Genomic DNA, 18710 nt, shown 5'->3' on the forward strand with positions numbered 1-18710 from the left:
TACTATCGCTTCATTAAAGAATAAGTGGAGCTGAAACTCAGTGAGGAGGAAGACCTCCTTTATTGTACTCACTCTCCGTAGCTCAAGGGCATTCTTCCTTATTGTTCCTTTTAAGTTCCTTTTCCACTATGTCTGCCTCTATGGGGCTTTATCCTCTGTTCCCAGACCTGTCTGTTTAAAAAAAAAAAAAAAAGTATTCAGACTTGGGACAAAGGAACCCCATCCCCTACAATAAAGACTGATAATGGCTCCCACATGTCAATGTCGTGCTCCTCCCAACCACACACACACACACACACACACACGTACGCACACACACACACACACACTCACACACACACACACACACACACACACACACACACATTCTGCTCACTTCACCATCTCACACTAAAAAGAACCCCCTCTTAGTGTTGCCTACACCAGGTGTAGTCAACACCTGCCAAAACCCTCTTTTTGCAGTGTTGTACCGCAGGACTGTTGTAGCCATAATGCAGTGAACGATTCTGATATACAGAGGCTTGTAAAGATCTTGATTGTCTAAATCAGGTGTTTGTTTAGTGGGGTTTAAGCAAAAAAATCTAGGATTTTGGAACACTGTGACTTTAATAGGAGGAGGCTTCACTAGCCCTTGTAATAGTTTCCTGGAGATCTGTTAGAAAACTGTGTCCAAGAGCGCCACACTGCTGTGAGTTTATACCATGAACACGAATACAGAACAAAAATATCTATTTAAGCACTGCTATGGTTTGATGTTGTTAATTACTAGTTTCAGTGACATATTTAAGTTTTGTTGTGATAATTATCCACCTTTGGAGTATTTTGTAATTGCCATTAAGCAAACGGCAAGTTGATTTGAAATAATGTACAGTTTAACCATGTCTTTTTTGGGGGGGGTCACAATCAGTCATGTTTCCTACGTGTCACAGATTCTGTGAAAGAACTTTTTAAAAAGATATATATATAGTAAATGTTTTTATTGGTTTATTGCCTGACAACTGTTTCTGCGGATTTTTTTTCTGCATTACTGCAAACCAGCAGGAAGTGTCTGATCGGTGATTTCCTGTAGGTTACTGGGCTGATCTATCACAGGTTCGTGTCAAATGACAACATCTTTCAAACTCATGCTTTGATTTTCTTATCACCCATTGCTTGCTCTTTTTTTTTTTTTTTTTTAATTAAAACTTCATTTTACTTACACTATGTCAAAGACAGGATCATAAAACCTACATAGTTCTTCATGTCCAATACTGTCGAATGGACCCTTAATTATAATATTAAAGAAATATGTGAAATGATCTAGAACTTTCAACGTAAACAAGTATGTTAAGAAGTGAGACCTCTATTTTGTTCTTGTGACAATATTATCATTGGCATGTTTTTAACAAATGCACAGTCCTCATACAGTCTTTGCTTTGTCTCTTGATTTGTTATTCATTATTCGGAGAGATGTGCTAAATGGTGGTCTGCCACTCTAGCTAGCGTCTCATAGTAGCAGGCAAGTCCCCTTGCCTGGGACCCAACAGATAACATGCATATATTCTATTTGTGGTCTAGGAGCAGAGCCTGTGGCAGTGGCTGGATAGTTCTTGCTTGTTTATGTGTGTTGCCCAGTTCTTCCCTTAAGATGCTTGATCAAGCTTCGTATGGTCGATCGAATGTAGTCTTATACTCCGTTTTAATGGACCCCACCTTTCACAGACTTAATAAAAGATCACAAGTTATAACAAAAAAAAAAAAAAAGCTGGCCAAAATGGCGAAGGTGCTAATCGAAGAGCGAGAGTGTGATATCTAAGGGTCAACAGCACCCTCTCTATGTGGAAGGCGATAACACTGGTGAGATTCAGAAGACTTAACAAAGAATGGCATTAAAAAGAAAAAAAAAAATTGAAATGTTAAAAAAATAATGAAAATAAGTTATACATCCACAGTACAGGCAGAAAATACAAGAGGATGTATCTCAGGGATTACAAAGAGAAAAAAAAAAAATTTTTTTGTAAATATTTCTAATATTTTTTGCAATTAATGATTCTTTGGAGTTTCATGAAAATAAGGTCATTCAAACACGACATTTCCATAAGTAGATTCAACACAGGTAATGACTATGATACATTTTTTTTTATTTTTTAGAATAGCATATATCTGATACCCTCAGTCAGACTGTGGTCTCGTAGTGCGAGGTCACTATCTAATAAACACCTAATAACCTCATGATCTGCTGGAATCTCACAGCAATGAAAGTTAAATTGGGCTATGGGAAGTTCCGAGTGACTGAATATTTTGGGGGCCGTTACTCCGGGGCTTCACAGTGTAAATGTTAAACTGCTCAGGAACTCAGCGAGAAGCCACACAGGAATCCAGCTGTGACTCCTCAACACCTCATCCTCGCCGTGGCAACAATGTCAACAGCCAACGGTGTAGATTGGTGGAGCGGGAAAAGGCAGGATTGGATTTCCTGTGTGTGCGTGCATGTGTGTGTGTGTGTATGTGCATGTGAGTGCGCGTGTGCGTGTGCATGTGCACAAATGTGTGTGTGTCTGTGTGCATGTGTGTGTTTGCAAAGGGAAGTCATGAGGCATATATAGCTTTTACTAAGCAAGTCCATTTGTCCATTTAATTTCCTCTTCCCACTCTCTTAAAACATGTATAAATAGTGCTGTTTTTTTTTTTTTTAAAACCACACACACCCATACGCTGACAGGACTGCCCCAAGGTGTTAATGAATGACAATCTGACACAGTTTTCCTAAAGGAAGTCTGATGTCTGAGTCTGACTGACTGAGAGACAGCCTAGTGTCCCAGCTTTATCTCACACATCAACGTTTGTGCGATCGGACTCTGATTATTATAACAAACTTTATTATATTTTATATATGATTTAATTTATTGAAATAGTTTTAATGACACCTTTTAATGATAAGTTAGGAAAACGTGCCATTTTAAGGAGAAAACGTAGGATAGTGCTGTTTAGAATGCAGCTTTTGGACACCAAAGCTAATGCCCTAAATCTCATAACTGCTTCATATTGAGTCCTGTCAGTTAGGCAGAAAGATATTCACATAAGGCACACTCTTTGGCAAGCTCTCCACAGAATGGTGTATCAACATTCTCCTTTGAAATACACAACACTCAAGACCACAAAACCAACTAACAACACAACCCATATGGTCGTGCCAATGACTAAAGTTATCTAGTTTTAGACTGTTCTGTTTGGATGGACAACACTGAAAAGTCTGAACCACACACACACACACACACACACACACACCATTGATGTTTGAACAGGACCTCGTTCATGTTAAAGGCATTACACTTGTCCCTTGTAGGAACTTAACGGCACATGTATGGGTAATAATGGCTCATAGCAAATCAACATAGAACAAATGCAGAACAAACCCAACCCATTCAGTACAAATTTTGTCATCACATTTTGTTCAACTTCAATACATTGGACAATTTTGTTTGCACCTGGCGAGAAAGCTTTATGCTCTTTCTTGAGGAATTTATGAACATAAAGAATTTTATGAAATTTGAAGCTAATGTTTTTCATGTTCACAGTTTTCTGTTCGTTCTCACTTAGAAGCTGTTACTCTGTCAGTTCCTGAGTTCTGCTGATCTTGCTGATGCACACTGTCACATAAACAATTGTAAACACACACTCACACAGCTGCAAACACACATAAACACACAGAGACATCACGCTTTTCATTTACCCAGTGCATAAAAATTACTCCGAACAACATCTGCCTGTTATCAGTGGTTAGAACAGTACTTGTCACAAACAAGTCTGATCACCACCAAGTGGTGCAGAAACATGAGGGTATTTATAATCTTTGGTCATATCTTATGCAATCCTGACCTACATTAAATATTCATCAACTCACTATACTACCAGTTATAAAGTTTTTCATTTATCACCATTTAGTAACATGTTGTGGTTCTGTGGTTCATATTAACTAGAGTATGAGCATATAGTACAGTATGATGAGCACTGAACATTTCAATTAAACAGAGGTCCTCTTGTTTTCAAACTATTCCAAGTCAATGTTTGACCAGACACTCATAAGAAAAAAAAAGCAACCTAAGTGTGTGTGTGTGTGTGTGTGTATGTGTGTGTGTACAACATATGGACACAAACAAACATGGGAACCTAATGACACTACTGCTTGAAAAAGTTAAGAGAAAATGTTACTAGAACATTGGTCAAACATTCATTGAAGTAAATTATTAGCTTGTGACAGGCAACAACTCTGTACTGAGTCAGAAATGCTGTGGGTTAGCAAAAGCAGCACTTTCTACTGCCAGAAGTGCAAACACTGATCTAAAAAGTGTCTCCTAAGCCTTGTGGTCAGTGAGAAAATCAGATTTTAGGATATTCTCCATCCATCATACTCTCTCTGGATAAATGATGATTCACAGCTATGGATACACTCCGCCAGCTCAAGATTTTTAGCTTTTAGCTGTAACTACAGCAGAGCTGTTTTTAAAAAGTCAAACAGCTGAGTCAACGTGGTAGTGATGACCATGCAAATTCTTTCTCAACAATTTTAATGTAACAAACACATAGCACTTCTTAAAAAAAGACTTGAAAAAAGATATGACACGAAAGGAGTCTCTAATGAATAAATAATATATTTATGTATATATTCATAACCATCTGTGTAAGGACGTTATTCTTTTAAAGCATTGGCAGTCTATTAATCACACACTCGTGTGTGTGTGCGTGTGTGTGTGTGTGTGTGCGTGCGTGCGTGCGTGTGTGTGTGTGTGTGCACGCACATATGCGTGCGCATGCATTTGTGTAGAATTTTTGCTGATGGAAATGTAACGCACATTCACAGAACAATGACATTTTCACAGACTGGAAGAGAAAATAGATGAGCTACAGGAAATGGCATAGTTTGAGGTCAAAAACCATTTGTCTCTTCCTCTATCAAGACTGTGAGACATGTGTTCAGTTCTCTCTCAGACAGAGAATCAATAGAAACAAAGTTCAATCAGTGTTTCAGCTGCCACTCTCCTGCGCTATCCCATAAGGTTTCATTTCCCTTGACTACCCAGGCCTTGAGTAGGGGTCCGGGTCACACACAGAGCTGGGCAGTTGCCATGGCAACGTGACTGAAGAAATTCAGTGACCTAATGAGGAGGAGCTGTGTCTCACGGGGTGGCGGGTGGGGTTGTGGGGGGGAGGGTCGGGATTGGGGATTTCATGTTTAGGAGGACAGATTACTAAAGGCCACCAAGAGTTGTGTGGCCGAGCATTTTTATCAAGCTAGGCTCTGGCAGGATAAAACACACCTACTCACCCTCATGCTGTCAGAGAGGTACAAATATCAGGAAGCAGTGAGGCAAAAAATTTCATCATGCCATCTGATTTTATTTATTCATTTTTTTTTTAAAAAAACCTTTTATAAAATCAGACAGCAACACGATGAAGTTTTTTGCCTTACCATTCCCTGGTACTGGCACCTCTTTGACGGCGTGAAGGTGAATAAGTGCGTCTTACTAATTCTCATTGGATCTAAAAAAAAAAAAGAAGAAAAAAAAAACATAAGCGAGAAAGGAAAGACAGATGTTATTTTGGATCATGTAGAATGAAGCTTTGACAGCTGCTCTGATTTGTCACCAAAATCGGTGAACTTCACGGTGTTTACGGAATGGTTAACAATCCAGCTCTCAGAGTTCTCAGGGTCCTCGAGCGGCGTGGAACTGTGTTAGATATTCCACTTTAGACAGATTATCTGCAACCATCTCACATTTGTCATACACCACAAAGAACTAATCCTTCTCAAGGGCCACAAGGCATGTAAACAAGTTTTGGCTTTTAACCCTCATCTCATGCAACACAGTCTGACATCTTGATCCATGCATCACAAAAGCACATTTAACAGCTTCGATTTATTTTGAAAATAACATGTGTAAAATGAATCAAGACTTCAGTACACAAGCTACACAGAATTGTATCAAATATTCTGAACTATCTTCACCCTGTTCAACTTGTTACTTCATAGTTGTCTCTCGTGGTTGTTTGTATGTATACACGTGTGTGTGTGTGTGTGTGTGTGTGTCTCCTTCCTGGTGCAGCTTCGACCCACATAGACCTTTAACACCTGGCCCCAATGTGTTCAGTTTAAACTCAGATCTTTATCTCTGCCTTCCTCCTTGTATGCTCTCATTTTCTCTTCTGTATAACTAAGCACAGTTACTCTTTTAAATGTTTCTTTTTGTGTCAGTATTTTTTTTTTTTATGGGAGAGGATTTGTTTCTTTTTCTTTTTTTTTTGTTCCGACTCTTAATTCACTTGTATATACTGCCACCTTCTGGTAATAAAGAGGTTTACTGCCTATTCTTTCAGTGTTTTGTTTATGTTGGTAGTAAAAACCTGTCAGGCAGCATAACAGAGTCACCAGTTAATGTTCATAGACATGGAGATCCAGTGACTGTACAATTGGTGGACATTATCTTCATGTTCGTTAAACCATACATTGACCACACACACTGGTGATGGTGGCATTATGATGACGGAAAATACCAGTGTTGCGAGGACAGAAATGTTTCACGGTGGGACAAAGGTGCACTTGTTTTAATTGGCATTGACCTTCCCGTGTGATGAGACTGGGTGGATGTAAACCAAGCAAGGAGAATGTACACCACTTCAAAAAAAAAGAAAAAAAAAAGGGGAAATGTTCATCACTCTGGGAAACAACTCTAGGGCCTAAAAGTTCCCTTTGGTTGAGATATGAGGCATTAGACCAGTTGGGATCTTTTTTTATTTATGCTCAATGTTCTTTGCACCACTCTAGTCACACCCATTCATTGTCAGGTGTAAAAAGGTTTTATGCTGTGCAACCTGGCCACAGTATCCTTCTCTGAGGTTCTCTACGAACTCTTCTTCCTAAAGCCACCCGCACATGCAGTAGATTAGCTTTCAACAGATCCAGTGTTGCTTGTAGGTGCTGCCTTGCAACTCAAACCAATATATGTACATCACTGTTGTGGAATGTGCATATTAAGTCACAACTGACCCTTGCTGATGATCTCTTTCCCTCTTCCATGGGAGAAATGTCAACATCATCATCATCGTCATTATCATCACCATCATCTACTGGACTCCCATGTAAACCTATTTTTCTATGTCTCTTCTCAGCAAGTCTGACCAATCTCTGCAGCCCCCCCCCCCCCCCCCCCCCCCCCGCCCCAAACGCCCTCAAGGAGTCCAACTAGGCTCTCTTACAGTTTTTGTATATGACTCTAAAGATGATGGTATGTTAACTGCTTAATCTACATCATTTACTTGAGTATTTCCTTTCTTTTTTGTGGTTTCCTGCAGCTCATTCTTGGTACACCTAGAGCCACGTAAAATATAAGGATAGTGTCAGATCACAGAACTTGTGAAACTTATAAATCATTTTATTTTCCATGACATAAAAGAAGCTTGAGTCTGATAAAAGAGATAACAATCCGTTATGATAGTCGGATCAGCAACTGTGGGTGGCGGAAATAACGTGGGTCATTGAAACGCCATGTACTAGCTCCAGGATGAGCTGTGTGATGATTAATAGCTATCATTTCCGGATGGCAGTACATTTGATTTCTCAAAAGTCTACCTTCAACACTGGTTAAACAATGTGATTCAAGGTATTCAGAGCTCACAAGCTCACAACATTTTATCAATCACTTCACAAATTGCTGTTTTTTCTATATGTATCTTGTTCAAGTTTGAAAAGCGTGGTTGTCATCACCCTAATAGTGACAGTTCTCTGCCATTACAAAATATAGCAAGAAAGCAATAAAAGAGCAGCATGCTCTTTTCTGTTATACTTAAGAAACTGGAGGTATGGTTTCCCCCATCAATTCAATGAAATGAAGAAGGATCTATGCATCTTTGACAATTGTAGAAGAATAAGCAGAAGAAGTAGAAGAGTAAACAATGAAAAGTTCGTTTAAATAGAATTAATTGTTCCAACGCGTCTCATTTTTTGCATGCTCTCCACATCGAGCTGCATGTGAACAATCTGGTTAATGTAGACTAATCACCAGCAAAATAGGTAACGGAAGGAGGTAAAGCATCACCCTTTAACTCTGTTCTTCAAGTAGGGCATTAAGTTCAACGGATGATTTAAAAAGTCATTGGATCATGGCGGGGAGGAGGCCCCAGAGAAAAACATAATTGACTGGTGAACGAGAACAATGATTCTCGGTTGAAAATCGCAACATCATGATGATATCGTTGCACAAGTTTCTTGTTTGGTTCAGTCAGGTCCTGGTAATGAATGATGCGATATCCAATCCGTCTCATGCGTGAGGTGTGTGTTTTTGGGCATGTTTATCAGTAACTCTTCACGTGAACATTTCCCAGCACGACAAGTGATTCTTCGACGTTTCCCCTTGTCCACAGGATATGTGGTTAAGGAATGTACCCGCCGTAACACAATGTAAAAGGGAAAATATGTGCAACTGCTCCAGCACCTAGAGGTGAGAATGACGCTTGCACCAGTTGGCTCAACGAACTGTTCATACGAGTAATATCGACGATTGAGACGGTGAAAAGTGAAAGCTTTTAGTTCCTTAAAATAAAGCAAATATGGAAAAACATATTTGATGAAATAGAGCTGGACTTATTTGCACGTACACGTTAACATTTTAACACCGTGGCACAGAGGTCTCACTCTATCCAAAGTAAAATCCACACTGCACCCCCACCAACTTTCCGCTGAGTTAGGTTTGATTAGTTATTTTAACTTCACGCGCACAGTGCGTGGTCGGCCCAGTTTAAAGTAGTGGGAGGGGGTAAATATAGTAGACCATCTTTTACTCCATCTAAATACCTCATCGACAGCGTGGTCCCTCCGTCTCAGCATCACTTCAGTCCACGACACAGAGAACGCACTTACTTTCTCTCCAGTCCACACGGCCTGCATCAACTCGCAGGGTATGAAATAACCAGTTTCAATCTCTGTCGGGCAACTATCATTTTCAAGATCGGTACGTGTTCTTGTATATTTTTGTGTTTTAAGTTTGTTTACTTAAAAGCTATTACTAGCTATTACGTTTTCTGTTGAAACCTCACTAGTCCTTCCAGCCAGGGGGTTCGGAATGATCATTCTGAGTGGTTTAAAACCAGCCACAGAATAGAGTCAGAGGTAGCGAAGACCAGAAATGGAGCTGATAAAATCGAGAACAAACGACAATATGCCATTTGTCAGACATATTCTTAGTTTAGTTTACTAAAAGCTCGGAAGATTTTGTAAACCGTTATGTTGATCTTGTTCAACATAAGTATTCTTTGTAGTCATCCATTTGTAAGGGCATTGATGCACCGCTGTTCATTGGATGCAAGGCTTGCAGTCACAGTGATGCAACGTGGTGAGGTAGATTCCGCACTAAACTGTGCCAAATTAAGGGCTAATGAAAATAGTGCCGCAATTCTGGGTCAGATGTTCAGTAAACATTTCTACTGTTGAATATTAGAGTAGTACACTTTTCCCTCAATCTGTCAACTTTCACAGCTGAGCTAAATTAGGTTATTCAGGGAGTGTTCAAGTAAAAATCTTCGATTGGAGAGTTTGTCATGTTTCATTTTTGCTGAATCATCAAAATCTTCTCCAGTATGCACCAGACAAGTGTCAGTTGTTTTTAATGTATAACAGAATAACAAAGTGGGGAAAACTTGTTGCAGTCATCCCTTGTCTCTCCGTTAATGCATGAAGATATAAGATATATAAAGAGTTGTTAACATTGTCTCCTGTTTGCATTTCTGTGTGACAACTTAATGACTTTTTTGGTTATGTATAACTGACCACTATAGTATATGCTTTTTTAAAAGCTTTTGAACACATTTATAGTATGTTTTGGATTGAGAATATTCATTTTTCTCCTATGAAAACTCTTACAGAAACATGTGTATGTAATAATGTAATAAAAGTTCTCCACATAATTAGTTGGAACGGTACAAAAACTGTAAATTCATAACTATTATTATGTTCAATTCTTCTTCATTCCTGCTGGGTAAATTACCATGTCAAAAAAAATTGGCACTATGTTTACACTTAAATTATCATGGGTCATCATCTAATTAAACTTTTATAAGGGACTGTTGCTAGTTTGTATGCAAATAATTCATGCCCTGGGGTCCTCTATATTTGCAAACTATGATGCTGAAAAAAATCCTTGAGCACACCAAATTTGTCTTTCAGAGGTAGTGGGAAGTCAAATTTAGTTAGTTCTCTGAAATAAGAATGTAGCAACTTCTATCAAAAGTAGACCGTATATGCCTTGAAACAGCCTATTTCCATCTGTGTAATTACTGTCTTTATTTAAATGTTTTTATGAGCTTTAAAAAAAGTTCTTTCAGCTAAATGATCACTTTTGATCTGTGATAAATCTCTTTTCCACTCACAGTTTTACAGCCAATAGAATCATTGTCACAATTTGTCCTCAAGAAATGCTGTTCCCTTTAGAATAGACCCTACCAGTGAAAGAAACTGTCTGACTAGAGTCTCATCTTTTGCCTCTCTAGACAGTGTTTTATAAATCCTTTGTCTTTCATGTTTTATTTCAGACTCTACGTAACCCACCTAAATAATTTAATGACCACCAGTACGAAGAACTGTTCCTTCATGAATTTTTCAAACCACTTGGCGGAAGAGCTGGCGATGTAACCTGTGAAAAGTTGGTTTGGATCAGACACCTCTGTCTAGAATAAGACCTAGAATCACCAAAGAACTGGCTTTTCCTTTTTTTCAGAAATGGCTTCTACAATGGAGGCAGTCGACATTACTGTTGTGGTTGTGTACTTTGTGGTGGTCATGGGCTTTGGCTTTTTTGCCATGTGGAAGGCCAACCGGAGCACAGTGAGTGGATATTTCCTCGCTGGTCGCTCCATGAACTGGTTTGTTATCGGGGCATCGCTGTTTGTCAGCAACATTGGCAGCGAGCACTTCGTCGGCCTTGCTGGTTCAGGGGCAGCAAGTGGTTTTGCTGTTGGTGCATGGGAGTTTAATGCGATCCTCCTGTTACAACTCTTAGGTTGGGTCTTCATACCTGTGTACATTAATTCAGGAGTATATACCATGCCTGAGTACCTCTCCAAAAGGTATGGAGGCAAACGACTTAAAGTTTATTTTGCTGCCCTTTCTCTTCTGCTCTACATCTTTACCAAACTGTCCGTGGACCTCTATGCTGGAGCTCTCTTCATTCAAGAGTCTCTTGGCTGGAATCTGTACCTGTCTATCATCTTGCTGATCAGCATGACTGCCCTGCTTACTGTTACAGGAGGACTGGTGGCAGTTATCTACACTGACACCCTCCAGGCCTTTCTTATGATAGGTGGAGCTCTCTGCCTAACTGTAGTCAGCTTGGTGAAAGTTGGTGGCCTAGAAGGATTGCGCAGCAAATACATGTCAGCTGTCCCCAATGTCACTGCAGTCATCTTAGAGAACAATATTACTTACACCAACACCTGCCATATACATCCGAAGCCAGATTCCCTCAAGATCTTACGTGGCCCCCTAGATGAAGACCTCCCTTGGCCAGGTTTCATTTTTGGCCAGACCCCAGCATCTATTTGGTATTGGTGTGCTGATCAGGTAATTGTCCAGAGGGTACTGGCAGCCCGCAATATTGCCCATGCTAAGGGATCGACCCTGATGGCAGGTTTCCTGAAAATACTTCCTATGTTTGTTATTGTGATCCCTGGCATGATAGCTCGCGTTCTGTTTCCAGAAGACCTGGCCTGCATAAGCCCTGAACACTGCTTCCAAGTTTGCAACAGTAGAGCAGGCTGCACCAATGTGGCTTATCCACGTCTGGTCATGAGCGTGATGCCAGTTGGTCTACGAGGTCTAATGATGGCCGTAATGATTGCTGCCCTCATGAGTGACCTGGACTCTATCTTCAACAGTGCCAGCACTATCTTTACCTTGGACATCTACAAAATGGTCAGACAGAAGGCTTCTTCCAGGGAGCTCATGGTGGTGGGCCGAGTATTTGTGGTTTTCATGGTGCTGGTAAGCATTGCCTGGGTGCCTGTCATTATTGAAATGCAAGGTGGACAGATGTTTCTATATATTCAGGAAGTGTCCGACTACCTCACTCCCCCGATCGCTGCTCTCTTCTTGTTAGGCATTCTCTGGAGGCGATGTAATGAAACTGGTGCATTCTGGGGAGGTATGACTGGGTTATCACTGGGAGCCACCAGGCTGATTCTTGTCTTCATCTACCGTGAGCCAGATTGTGATAAGCCAGATGACCGACCTGCCTTCATTAAAAATGTTCACTTCATGTACATGGCAGCCTTGCTGTTTTGGAGTTCAGCACTGGTTGCAGTGGTGGTTAGCCTGTGCACTGCTCCACCTAGTGAAGAGCAGATCAGCACAACCACACTGTGGGGTCTTCGTCAGAGGAATGAGTCTTCAGACACCGTCACTGATGATATCCTCATAGGAAGGGTCAAGAAACAAGTCCACAGCAACGGTAATGGTGCTCTTCATCAGGACAATGAAAACAAGATGCATATGAATGGTGCAGACACAAAGCTGTTACCTCAAGAGACAGAAAATGGGTCTGTGCTCCCTAGCCTTAATGGTAACAGCTCTCTAGACTCACAGCATGAAGATGAAGAAGAGGGTTTCTGCATGGAAGATGCAAAAGGAGGATGCACACCATTACTAAAGTGGTTCTGTGGTCTCAAGGACAAACCAGCCAAGACTGAGACAAAATCCCCAGAGGAGAACAGGCAGGATGTTCTGGTGATGCTTTATGAACCTCCCAAAATTAAACTTATCCTCAACCTAAGCCTTCTTTTTATATGTGCTGTTGGGATCTTCCTGTTTGTATACTTTTCCTTATAAATAGAAATGTGCCCTATTGTGTACAATATTTTGTATATCAAGAGGAATTCATCACTCATGAATATAAATTTGATTTAAAAAAAAAATACAGTGACTCATCAAAGTTTCTGGTTTGTTTTCATTTTTGGTTTATTTAGCAGTGTTCACCAAGTCACATTTAGGAATTTAGGACTGCCTGTTTGTCCCTTTTAAGAAGGAGACAAAGCTAGCAGTGTGACAGTGTTAAAACTGTCAAAAAACTCAAACAGATATTTAACAAAATAACAGAAATGTTCAGCTAATAGCTGAATACAACAATATCCAATACCTCTGGGCATATGCAAACCAGGTGAGGGGCTTTAACATTAAATTTGTACATAGCCAGAAAATCCAATACTGTGTGACAATCAATGACAAATGCTTTACAATAATTATTCAAAGCCATAGAAAATGGGCTCCTCTATGACACCAACAACCTTTACATGATATAAACCCATTGCATGGAAACATTGCTCTGATCAATTGATTTAAAATGTTTAGAGAGATAAAAACTCACTATAGTTGCATATGCTGAAGCCCCTGTAGAATGTTTTAGCAAGGAGGGATGTGTTACTGCATGCATGAACATTGTGTAGCATATATTCATGCATGTAAGGGAGTATGCATTATATACTTTAGATTCTTTAAAAGAATATAGCCATTATATAACTTAATAGTATTCAAAAGCCTAGCACTTGTTGTGAGGAAAGAGATCATTTGATTACTGTGTGAACAATTGCATTATATTTTGTAACGTATTAACGATTTGTGATATTCTAACTGCGAATTAATATGAAAAGACAAGTGAAAAATGTACTCTGGTACACATGAATGTTCATTACATTAAAAGCTCCACAGTACGTCATCCTATTAGAGTAAGCTGTGTAAAATAACACTGTAAGAATAATGCATATGCAGTGGATGTGAAATATATCAGAAGGAAATTTGTTCCAGATCTGTAATTTGAACTTTTCAGTCATATCTTAAGATTTCAGTGATGTTATGCAAAAAGATGTCTGTCAAACCCGTAAACACTCTTCTTCATCATCATCATCTCCTTTCCTTTGTTGCTGTCAGGTATGTGCTTAAAAGGGCTAGAAAAAAAACTTTAAGGGCCCACTTAAATATTCACAATATTTCATTTGAATCATTTGCATCAGGAGAGTGTTTTAAGTTAAAGTATTTAGAATTGCCCTTTTTGTTTGCAGAGTAAGGCTACTGAGCTACAAAGCTACTGAAAATTAGCACCCATGAGTACCAAAATTCATTCTTATGTTCATTTTTTTCTTTCTGTTTCCAATGTGTGTATGTGTGTGTGTGTGTTTGTGAGAGAGAGAGAGAGAGAGAGAGAGAGAGAGAGAGAGTGTTGGTGGGGTCTTTTATAAAGTTGAATTGGTAGCACTCTGCTAAGACTATTCTGTGGACCTACTGTAGTACATTTTGAATTGTCTTTTGGATTCAGAGGACTTGAATTAGAACTACTATGCAAAGGAATTTGTATTTCTTTTTAAAAATTTATATAGTTTTACTCAAATTAATTCATGACATTCAATTTGTTTTTAATTGTAAAACTGTATCTTGTAATTGTGCTTGATTTGTGATTTTGTAATTTTATTATGTTATTTATTCTGATTTGTGCTGGTTTTTACAGTGGTTCTGTGAGGATGACAGAAAATGCAAAATTAGAGCAAAATTTTGAACATATATTCATTCTATGTGATCTTCAGAAGGGGCTATAAATACAACTGGGACAAAGAATTAAGTATATTTGTATATGCATACATTGCCTCAGTAGACCTATCTCCTTCATTATTATTACTGCTTGATTCTAAATGTGCTTGAGTATGCTAATATTACAGTCTTCTCTGGGTTTTCAATGCTTACAACAGAAGTCTGGGGAAAGTATATATATGTGTGTGTATATATATATATATATATATATATATATATATTTCTGATTTTTTTTATCTGTATGCTCACTGTTCGTACAAACATTGGAGTTACACACTATCAGTAAAATGATCACTCTTTCCTTTTCCCTTGTTCTTTGCCTATTTCACTTTTAGTATTTTTTTTCCACAAGCCAAGAGCAAATGATGAAACTCCAGATGCAATATGACCTCTATAGAGATATTTCAGTACAATTACAATACAATTTCAATACAATTTAGACTTGATAAGCGCTAGACAATTCTTTTCTGTGTCATCATTAACATAAACCTTAATAATGCACACATTTATTTTCCAATGTTGGAAGAGTTACCCTCCAGCACCAATAGCTCCCGAACTCTTTTCCAGCAATAAATGCTATGAGTTTGCTTCCTTTTTTGATGGTAAGATTTAAGGCTTTGGACAAACCATTAATGCTTTTGTGTCCAACAAAAAGACTGTCACCACTACACTGAAATAAAAGTAATTGGTTAAACATGACAGGGTTTAATGTCATTGGCTACAGAACTCTTAAAATAGTTAACAGTTCTCTTCTGTCAGTTAATTTCCCAAAGGCTTTCAAAACTTCAGGTACTGAACCTTCATTTTAAAAATGCAACTTAGACTAGACTAGTTATCAAATGTACCCCTCATAAGTAAAATCTTCTCTACCAATAACTTTTTTTGACTATTGGCAAGTCCAAGCTGCATTTTGAACCTATCAGAGTACTGAGATTGCTTACACTGAGGTTCTAAAAGTCATTTATTTAAGCACTGATTCCAGCAAAATTTCACATCTACTGTGTCTTAGTGCTGCATTTGATACAGTCAACCATGCAATACTGTTGGGACTTTTTTGTCTCCATTAGTGGTGTTCAAAACTATTCTTTTTCGTGATAAGATTTATCTTGTTCACTAAAATGATTCAAATCTTTGACTCACTGATTCCTTCAGTACAAGACTGCTGGTGGCATATGCAAATCTGTAATTAGCTCTATTTTATTTCATGTTAAAATTTACCCTACATTCTAACAAACATTATGTCCATTATTAGCCTGCCATGTGATGAAACAAATGTCTTGACATAAAAAATAATAATAAACCTAAATATCCATAACGTGAAACATTCAGGCATAAAAGTAAAATGTTTTGTCTGATAAATCATTGTGATTCATCATTATAATGTATATAATAATGTGATGGAAAAAAATAGTTCCACTAGTTCAAACAATATAATCAACATAGTCCACAAAACTGCTATTCAACAGAGTCAGATCAGTAAAAGCCACTTCTACTATTTCAAATATGTTGCCTAGTCATTGATTCTTTCCAGTCATATTAAACCATTGCACTGTGAACACTCAGTTCTTCAGCATAGCAGGGGGAATTTAAAGTCTCATCGCATTGTCACTGAGTCTTTTGTACTGGGAACATATCAACAGATCGTTGGATCAGTAGGGGGTGTTTTGAGTTTTCCTTGTCACTGGATCTTTTGCATCATTCCACTTTGCCAGCATAGTCAGTGAATTTTTGGAATCTGAAGTAGGTGTTTTATCGAGAAGTTGTCAACAGTACGGTCAGTCATATACTGTAGTCACTGGTAGTCAGTGTGCTCAATATAGTCATTGAGCACCACAGCACTAGGCTGTGCTGTGGAGTTCCCCAAGGTTCAATCCTTAGGATGCTTTTGTTCAATCTTTATATGTTCCCAAGCCCCCCGGGGTCCTTTCTCCTCAACTCTTTCCTCCAGTACTCAGTCTTGCCTTTCTCCAGAACGCTACTAGTTATTCTTCTTAAGGTTTGTCATACCTTAGTTATACTCCTATGTATTTTCTGAGTGTTGTTATCTTAGTTATTTCTTTGTTTTTTCTCCCCTCATGGAGTGTTTAATTTTCAGTAATTTTCCCATACTCCTTGTCTCTTTATGCAAGTGTGCTCTCGGTTACTCTCAAACTTCACACAAACAAAACTGAGAGAAACATATGCATACCTCCATCTACTGTAGGATAGACTATTGTAATGTTTGTTTGTTTGTTTGTTTTTTTAGATCTCTCTAAAAGTAAAAACTCCTAAGGCAGCTACTGCTCAATTAGGACACTGCTGTGACAATTCTAACTAAGAGAAAGACAGCTGAAGACATTGTCAGTTCTCAGGTCTCCACACTGGATTCCATTACACCATGGATTTGGTTTTAAAATACCCCTGCTCATCTATAAATCACTTAATTGTAGAGTGCTAAAATGCATTTTTGACCTGATTTTGACCTGAGTTAATGCTACGCATAGTTGGAAAACCCCCTGATAAGATCTGAGACTTAGCCCACCCAACTATCAAACAGTGAAATATTCTGTATGCAGGCTGGTTTAGTTTCACTATGCAGGAAATGCATTTGAGAGGTTTGTGGTTTTATAGCTGGCTTACTCACTGATAAAGGAAAAAAAAGCTGAATGGAAAAAAACAAATATATGCTGAGCTTCTGGTCCTGTGTACCTCTTTGAATAGAGACATTGTGAAAGTACATGCAGTGCAAACTGTCTCCCAGCAGAGCTCACTACATACGTGAACACTGAACAAATATTTTGTATGTTGTATAGTGGTCAACAATGAAACTTCTTGTTCTTCATAATCCAGTGATATTATACTCTTTCATGTAAGTGCTTCTTGTTTGTCTTGTCCTCTCCTCTAAATTAAAGTGCAAGTACAAGAATTTTGTATGTTTTCATCACCACTCTTAGAACATTTCATTTATTCATGGTGTGCACTTGTTGATTTTATATTTTGAGATGTATTTCCTGTATATTTACTACAAATAGTTTAGGAATGATCACTAGTGGTATACTTATCATGTAGTCTACATGTGCAGAAAATAAGACTTTGGTTTTTGGTCATAACTTGTCCTGAGAGGATCCAAAACACTCACTGCCCTTCCCACTCGCTGTGTGTGCGTGTGCGTGCGTGCGTGCGTTTATGTGTGTGTGTCAGTGGTGTACAGAGACGTCATTATCTGTATCTGTATCTATATCTGTATCTATATCTGTATCTGCCTATGTATCTGTATTCGGATAGTAGACTGGAAGTGGGCGTGATTTAACAGAAGTCACTTTAAATCAGGCAAATGTTGTATTTTCTAGCCTAGTATTCATTGGAAAAGCAAAGCATCCCTTCAAAGCATCAAACTGATTTAATATTGGTATATAATTAATTTTGAAATGTATTTCCACATCCTGATGCTGTACTTTTCATGTCTTGCTCTCTTTTTCTATTTCTATTTTTAACTAAACTAAGTTTTATGAACTGTCTGAATGATATGAATAGATTTGAAGAAAATTAATGGCTGACGTAAAGACATGTCAGTCATGTTTGTTGATGTTGTTTGTTTTGGGTTTTTTTCAGGGGGGGGGTTTCAAATAAAAATGAGCAACATCTCGTAGAAGAAATATCTGTTCCTGAAAAACATATTCGAATTCTTGTACATCCCCAGTGTGTGTGTGTGTGTGTTTGTGTGAGTTGGTAAGCAACTTTTTTAAAGAAGTAAAATTGTAATAAACAGAAAGATCACTGATGTTTCCTATTTGGACCGTAACAAAATTATTAAAACACAGAATGTACTTCCTTAGAATCCCACAATGACTTAGAGGCAGGCATGCACCACTCACTGGTGTGTGTGTGTGTGTGTGTGTGTGTGTGTGTGTGTGTGTGTGTGTGTGTGTGCGAGCACGCGTGCATGCGCGTTTGGTAAAGTCCAATGCCGTCCCTCCTCATGTATGGTTTTCTCAGATGATTTTCGATATGACTAGTTGTTGTGCCTTTATAAAGGTTACAAGTACACCCACAATGTGTCCTCATTATCACTGAGTGGTAAATTTACCATCGTTATTCTCGCCTAGATATATTGTTTGAAACTTGACGATAT

General features: G+C 38.6%; 1 protein-coding gene across 1 annotated transcript; it reads left to right on the forward strand.

Annotated features, from left to right (window-relative positions):
• Positions 1–10747: 10747 nt before the first annotated feature.
• On the forward strand, positions 10748–12850 carry slc5a3a (solute carrier family 5 member 3a). Its single transcript, XM_030779006.1, has one exon. It carries the CDS (start codon positions 10748–10750, stop codon positions 12848–12850), a length of 2103 nt encoding a protein of 700 aa, XP_030634866.1.
• Positions 12851–18710: the final 5860 nt, after the last annotated feature.

Source organism: Chanos chanos, chromosome 7 (genome assembly GCF_902362185.1).
Source record: "Chanos chanos chromosome 7, fChaCha1.1, whole genome shotgun sequence".
Taxonomy (NCBI): Eukaryota; Metazoa; Chordata; class Actinopteri; order Gonorynchiformes; family Chanidae; genus Chanos; species Chanos chanos.